Here is a 7,583-nt window from a genome sequence, read left to right on the forward strand (position 1 = left end):
TGAGGCCCCTCTCTGCCGTGGGAAGGACACGCCTGGGCTGGGCTGCTAGAGGATGAGTAGCAAACGGAGCAGACCTCGGTCATCAGTTTTTTCCCACCCAAAGTCAACCTGGATCTCCCAGAAGCCAGCTGGTCGCCAGTGAGCCCAGCAGGAGCGCAGAGCCGCCTCGTGGACAAACGCTCTTTCTCGCCATCATTATGGTGTGGGGATGTTTGTGACATACACTGTCGTGGCCGTAGATGACAAACACATCGTCCTCCAAGGACGTCTTATCTACCAGGAGAGAACAGTATGAGTACAACTCTAACCATAGCTGCCACTACAGCCGGGTAACCCCCTTTTTTTTTTTTTTAATTTTTTCAACGTTTTTTATTTATTTTTGGGACAGAGAGAGACAGAGCATGAACGGGGGAGGGGCAGAGAGAGAGGGAGACACAGAATCGGAAACAGGCTCCAGGCTCCGAGCCATCAGCCCAGAGCCCGACGCGGGGCTCGAACTCACGGACCGCGAGATCGTGACCTGGCTGAAGTCGGACGCTTAACCGACTGCGCCACCCAGGCGCCCCTGGCTAACCCTTTTTAAATACTTGTTCATTTTGGGTCAGGCCCCGTATTCAGTCGTTTCCCTACATCCCCTCATTTAATCCATGCATTGGCCCTACTAGGTAGTTCTTACTGTTATCCCCATTTCAAAAGCGAAGCAACCGAGGCTCAAAGAGGTGAAGTGACTTGGCCAAGGTCACGCAGCTGGCAAGGCTGGTAGCCAGGATTTCCACCCAGCCAGGTCTGGCTCCACAGCCCAGGAGTGTTACCGTTACGTGTTGCTACAAGTCTTTAGAGGCTATAAACAGGTGTAAGAGGGTCAGAAGGTATTTCCTGTAAGCAAGCAAATCAGGGAGAACTTCCTAGAAGGGGCAGCATTTGGGTTTTCAAGTGGCTTTGGGTAGGATTCATGCAAATGGGGCAGAGGGAATGGAGGAGAGTGCTTGCGTGAATATTTTTCTTCTGCAAACAGATCAAGGCGTTGGAAAGCCACTGGAACCAAGTTCCCCATATCCAGAGTCTGGTCGTGTTGGGCAGACACAGGAACTCACCACGTTATGAGCTTAGGAAGGATACAGTTTGTGATGAATTCCTCTGATAAGAGTCAAGGCTACTTCAAGGTGGGTAAAACAGGCAGGTGCGTGGTGGCATGTTGACTTAACTTGCTCAAAAGCATCTCTCCCACGAATCTACTAGGATGCCTGAAATTCCCACCTCCGGCAGGCACTGAAGGCACCCGTTAAAAGCACGCATGTCGAGATAAGTGGAGAGGGTGTGTTTGTATGGGTGAGCGGTCCAGGTGGGGGCTCCTGGGAGGGGCTCGGGGAGGTATGAGTTGGAGGCGTCGCTGAAGAAAAACAGGTCCCGACGCGTAGGACGGGGGTTCCCAAACTAAACCTGCCTCCGCCGAGGGCTGATGCTGTTGAAGGTGGAGACTCTGTCTCTCTCTCAGGAAATGGTCCCTCTGGGGCACGTTGTTGTGCCGGGTGGCACGGGGCTCCGGGCTGGCATTGCATTTGATGGCGGTCTAACGTGCTGTTTCAAGGTTGGGGCGGCCCTCCCTCCCCTCCACGCTGTGTATTTCTGCTGCCACAAGAAATGGTTTTGGATGAGCACTCGTGTCTCGCTTGCTAGAAGCGTGGAGCCTCAGATCTTCTGGACAGGTTTTAAATATTTTGGTGACACCTCCCATCCCCTGTCCAGGTCAACGAGCCTGCCCGTGCTGCTGCTGTTCTGGAGACAACCATCGGCAGCTACATCTATCGCCAGCTGATACCTGTTGACCCCCTCATGTCTGCACCGGCTGTCTCGACAGGCTACTCCATCCAGGGTCGCGATAAGTTGGGGCAAAACATCAGGATGCTTTTGGCTACAGGTAGCAGAAACCTAGGTTGAGCTGGCTTAAACAAAGATGGGAATGTACTGGTGGATGTAGGTGAAGAGTCCTGGGTGCCATGTTGGACCCAGGGGCTCCACCCATAGTCTCAGCTCCCTACTCCTACTTTCTACTTCTGCTCTCTCTGTGTTGGACAGACTTTTTCCTCGTGGTGACGAGATGGCTGCCAGCACCTTCAGGCTTCCCTCTGGTTCGCTCAGCAACTCCACGGAAAAAAACATTCAAAGTCCCAGAACTGAATCTCATTGGCTCTGATGGGGCTGGGCTTGGCTCACGGCCCCGTCCTCCAACCAATCGTTGTATTCAAGGTTGTGTTGATTTCCTCTAGCTGCTAGAACAAATTACCACAAACTCAGTGGCTTAAAACAACACAAATGTATTATTTTTATTATTCCGGAGGTCTGCCTGTCTCAAAGGTGTTGTGATGCTCTGTTTAGTCCACAGACATAAGCCTAGCCCTGGAGCCCCACACAAGCTGCACAGAGTGTGGGAAGAGGTAGTTTCTCAAGGGAAGATATAGTCCAGACCTGGTGGAACAGGATGTTGAAGGGGTAACAATGGCAAACGTCCACCACGGAAAATGCAGGCAAAATTTGGGAGCTCCTTTAAACGGGTTTTGCTAGACTCACTGTCAGGTTCCTTCATGAGATCAACCGGTTTCTTTTAGCCCTTCAACGCACGCAATTTGGCAGGGCATTTCACTTCAGTGGGAACTTTATACACGATGAATGCCTCTCTTAACACAAGGAGGTTGGAGCCGCGTACATCCTGCAGGGTGTCTTACAATGAGCCCCATGCTGACAAGGAGGTGCCCAGCTAGGGCTTGGATGCTGTAGAAAGGCACTTAATTATCTGGCTTCTGAGCAAGTCCAGGCTTCCGCTGGTTAGGCTGGTCAGGAGGAAGAAACTCCAGGGTAATGGAAAACTACATAATGTATTACGCTACTCTTAGTTAAATCCCCTAAATTTAAAAGAAAACAATCTTCAAAAGAGTCATAAAGCACATGAAGAGCTAACTGGAGGCGATGCTTATCTAGATAAGTCACAGTATTCTTAACGGCTGGATTCTGAATCCAAGTTCAAGTGAGAGGTACAGTCTCAAAGATCCAGCTGCGTATCTGCCTGCTTGGAAGAAGTGGATGGAAAGTAAACGGAACGACCCTGCCCTGCACTTGGCGGGATCCCGGAAGCGTCCTGATACACCGCTCCCCTCGGGGGCGTGCTCCGTGGTGGAGACCACCAGGGAGGGTTGGCAGATACTGGAGGAGGAGAGGGGCCACTTATTAGTGTCCACTGCAGAGGGAACAGGGTCCTTCGAGTGACCTTCCATCAGAGAGGCCGGGAATAAGAAGCTAGACGCGTGGCGAGGTGACGATTTGTCAACGATACGCAGGAGAAAGTGAGGATGATTATAGACCCGGGGAAGGAGTTTGAGAGGCAGTTGCCCGATGGCCATGAACTCCATCCCTGGAATTGGATAATACCGAATCTGAATCCTGACTTTGCCACTTTAATAGCTGTGTGACCATGGGCCGGTCACTCTAGCCTTTTTGAGCCTCTATAAGCGTGAGCCTTTTTTATCTAGAAAATGGGGATAGTGATAGTATGAGGTGTTTTGAGCTGTCACAAGGGCAAAACCGTGATTGAAACCCTCACCATGGGCTCACCATCGAGTCACGTGAATTGTCCGTTTCCCTCGCACACTGTTTAGCCGGAGGTCCGGGTGGACTGGTAGTGTTCCAGCCAGCATTATTTTTTCCTTCGAAAGTGACAGAATCCCAAGGAAGCTGAAACAAAAAAGAAATGATGAGCTATTACAAATGAAAGGTGTAGGGATAGTACGGATTTCAGGCCCAGACAGATCCAGCTCCAAACAGGACACCAACCCAGTCTCTCCAGCTCTTGGCTCCCCTCTCCTCCGTGTTGGGTCCACCGCCAGGCAAGGTCTTTCTTCAAGGTGGCAAAGATGGCTGCCCGTAGCTGCGGGTACATTTCCTTTCTCCTCCACAATCCCAGTGAATAGAGAACTTCTCTCTCAAGTGTTTTAGCAAAAGTCCTGAGACCGACCGATTCGTCTAACCTCGCCCAGCCCTGAACTGATCGCGGTGGCCAAGCAGACAGGATCTATTGATTGGCCAGATCCCAGTCACAAGCCTGCGTTGGGAGTCCCAGGCCCACCGAGCACACGGACGAAGGATGGGTGGCCAAAAATAACCCGTGGTTCCTACAGTGGCCTTCAAGGTTATGGCTAAGGAATCCACCAACGAGCCATTAAGTGGACAGATAATCCAGCAGAAACAGGATGAGGAAGCTTGAGAGTACTGACTCACAGACTACTCCCGATTTTCTCAAACCCTCCTCCCTCCGCACACCCGGCCACCATCAAACCACGAGGGCACATCCTCCTTCCCCTCTCCTCTCTGCCCTCCCCCTGCTGCCCTCTCCCCTCCAACCTGCCCCTCCTCCTTGCCTAGTTTAATGAGATCTTTCCAGACTTCAGTTATCGGCAAACCAGCTTCGTCATCTTGCCAAGTCTCCAAACCACCTTTACGATGACCGCTTCACATTTTAATTCAGGTTACTTTTTTTTTTTTTTACTTAAATAAATTACTTTCGAAAGGAATTCTCTTCACCACCACACATGGAAAATCCGGCGTCACTTGCCACAAATACAAGACAAAGGTAAAGGTAAGTGCAGTGAGGACATCACCGAATCCTAGGTCCAACAACAGGAACAACCAGATTCAAGAATCGGCATGGAACTTGGATAGACACGTCTCCAAAGAAGACATCCAAAAGGCCAATAGACACGTCACGAGGAGATGCTCAGTTGACATCATTCATCATGTGGGGCAATGCAAATCAAAACTACAGTGAGATACCGCCTTGCCTCACACTCACCAGGATGGCTGCTATCAAAAAAAAATCAAAAACGAAGAAACAAGTGTGGGCGAGGACGGGGAGAAACCGGAACCCCCGTGCGCGTTGGTGGGAATGCAAAATGGTGCCGACAGTGTGGAAAACAGTATGGAGGTTGCTCAAGACACTGAAGACAGAATTACCATCTCATCCAGCGACTCCGCCTACGGGCATACACCCAGAAGGGTCGAAAGCAACGTCCGGAAGAGATGTTCGCACAGCCGCATCCATGGCAGCGTTATTCCCAACAGCTAAAAAACATGGAAGCAACCCAGTGTCCATCAACAGGTGCTAAGCCAAGTGTGGCCTATACCTCCAAGGGAATACTATCCAGCCTTCAGAGGGAGGGGCATTCTGACACCTGCTACAGCAGGAATGAACGTTGGGGACATCGTGCTAAGTGAAAGAAGCCAGACACAAAAGGCTTGTCTGCCGTGGGGGAGAGAACACGGGGAGTTAGTGTTTAATAGGTACAGAGTTTCAGTTTTACGTGACGCAAGAGCTATGGAGAGGGGCCCAGCCCATAGCTGCACAAGAATGTGAATGCATTTAGTACCACTGAACAGTGCACTTAAAATGGTTACGAGGGGAAATCGTATGTTATATATATTTTACCACGGTGTAACAAAAGAAGAGTGAGAAAGAGATCCTATGTGGATTCTATGGCCTGCCCGAGGCTCTAAGCCTGTGGCCTCTGCCTCTCAGCTCCAAAAGGGAGACTGTGTGAGAGTGGTTATAGACATTCCGGATCCAGGTGCTCTCCTGGGACTAGTCAGAAGGGCTGAGGAAGGCCAGAAAAGGGGAGAACTTTCTCCCTGGGGAGAGCAGGTGTGTGGTTGACTGTCACGGTGGGCCCCCGCTCAAATCGTGGGGCTCAGGTTGCTGACCTGGTTAAGGATCAGTTAAAATTCTCCCTCTACGGACCATCCAGCTGACGTGGCATCTTCTGGCCTCAGCACCCTGTATCCTTGGTTCTCTGTCCCTGCACTTCCTGTGCCATCAAGTAGATGAGAAGCCTCCAAGGGCAGGGCCGGAGCCACGCTGGTCTCCTACAGTGCGGGTGCCTGGTACGTCCACCCCGGTGGTTGGTTTGGGGCCATGCGGCCGAGGGCAGTGGACCCAGCCAGCGGTCTGAGCAGCTCTGACCCCTCCTGGGTCCGGGCACACCTGGAAACCACCTTCTACCCCTTTTCTCTTTTTAGCTGCTTCGTGGATTCGTTTACCCTTTCTCCAGCCATCCCTCAGTCCAAGTCATTTTACCGTGTACACGAAGGATATTTTAATTCCACGGAAAGGATGATGCTGAAACGATCTACGTTCTAGCCCGGCGGGAACAGAAGATAACCCTAGCCTTGGGTTTCCCTCATTTTCAAGGCACGGGGCCCAAACACTGAAGCAGAGCCCCCCACGAAGCATCTGTCCTGTTCGGTGACAAATGACCCTCCAGGATGTCTTCCACGCCCCACTCCTCGACTGGGACTCACGGACGGGGCAGCGTGGAAGGGGTGGGGGTGGGCTCCAGAAGCTCCCGCATCAGCTCAGTTCTGGGGGCTCCGGCAGATTCTGCAGCTTTGAGTGGTGCACACAACCGACCATCTGTGGCGCTCGTGGGTTCCGTGGGTTCCGTGGGTCAGCACTCAGCCGGTCCGCTGGGGCCAGTCCGGGAGGCTGGGGCTCCGGGCATCTCTCGGCTCGTGCGTTCACGTGTCCGTGACTGGCACTGGCCGTGGCTGTGAGGCCTCAGATTCTCTCCACGTTGGCTGCTCTGTGTGATCTCTGCGTGCGGGCTCGTTCGGGCTTCCTCCCAGCACGGTGGCCGTGTTCAGAGGACTGGTGTCCCGGAGGGAGAGAGCCGGGTGGAGGTCGTGACACCCTTGTGACTTTTGCAGCTGGTTAGGGGAGTAGTCCCGGGGGGGAACGTCAGAGGACCTGGGACGTGTGTTATGTCGACCACCCGTGCCCTCCGTGTGGCCTGGCCCGTGAGCTGGCCATTCGGGGAGTCCCCGGGGAGTCCCCGGGCCGTGCAGGGAGTCCCTGGCACCCCAGTCCAGCACAGGTGCCCAGTGCCAGGTGGAGCCCTGCCTCTGCGTGTCGTCCCTCCCTCTGGCGGGGGGACGCTGGTAAGGGAGGGGGTCCAAGGGCGTCCAGGTGTTCTCAGAGGTCAGCAGTCGGGCCCAAATCCCTGGGAAGCGTTCATTCATTCACTCCCCGACTCTTTGGTCAGAGCTTCCCGGGTGCCCAGGCACGGGTCTCAAGCAGGTGGTACGCGACAGCAACATAAAGCAGCCCTGTCTTCTGTACTGCCCAGGTGAGCGGGAAGGGCCCTCAGTACTTTGCACTTGGACGCCCTCGGAGGAAACGGAGGGGAAGCCGGGAGCCCTCCGCTGGGCAGGAGGTCCAGGACGAGCTGCCGGCGAGGCCGGGCCGCCCAGACCCGCTAACCTGCCTCTCTCTGGGTTGACTTTGCTCCCCTGCCACCGCCCACACCCGCCGGCTCCGAGCTCCCGGGAGAGGCAGGGAGACGCTGCCTGCCGGTGCCCGTGAATCACGAGTGTAAAGTGCACCCGGGGCCTTGGCAGGACGGTCTGTGCCAGGGTGAGGTGTCACTGGGCGACCACGGAGAAATGCTGCTCTCCAGGAGACCCTGAGATAAAAGATAACAGCCTCCTGGCGCGCGGCCGTTAATCGCCGGCAGCGCTCTGCGGTGGGAGCTGCAGGTCCCGGG

At 53.9% G+C, this 7,583-nt stretch overlaps 1 protein-coding gene across 1 annotated transcript in view; it reads left to right on the top strand.

Moving 5' to 3' along the window:
• Nucleotides 1–239: 239 nt before the first annotated feature.
• The window catches only part of EDN3 (endothelin 3), a 32,726-nt gene continuing 25,382 nt past the window's right edge, over nt 240–7,583 (top strand). Inside the window, exons 1-3 of the mRNA XM_040459748.1 lie at nt 240–329; nt 1,747–1,883; nt 6,061–6,121. Of these exons, the coding sequence (XP_040315682.1) occupies nt 240–329; nt 1,747–1,883; nt 6,061–6,121 (288 nt within the window). The remainder of the gene's footprint in view (nt 330–1,746; nt 1,884–6,060; nt 6,122–7,583) is intronic.

The sequence above is a fragment of the Herpailurus yagouaroundi genome, unplaced genomic scaffold (genome assembly GCF_014898765.1).
Source record: "Herpailurus yagouaroundi ecotype Mexico unplaced genomic scaffold, PumYag 246, whole genome shotgun sequence".
Lineage (NCBI taxonomy): Eukaryota > Metazoa > Chordata > Mammalia > Carnivora > Felidae > Herpailurus > Herpailurus yagouaroundi.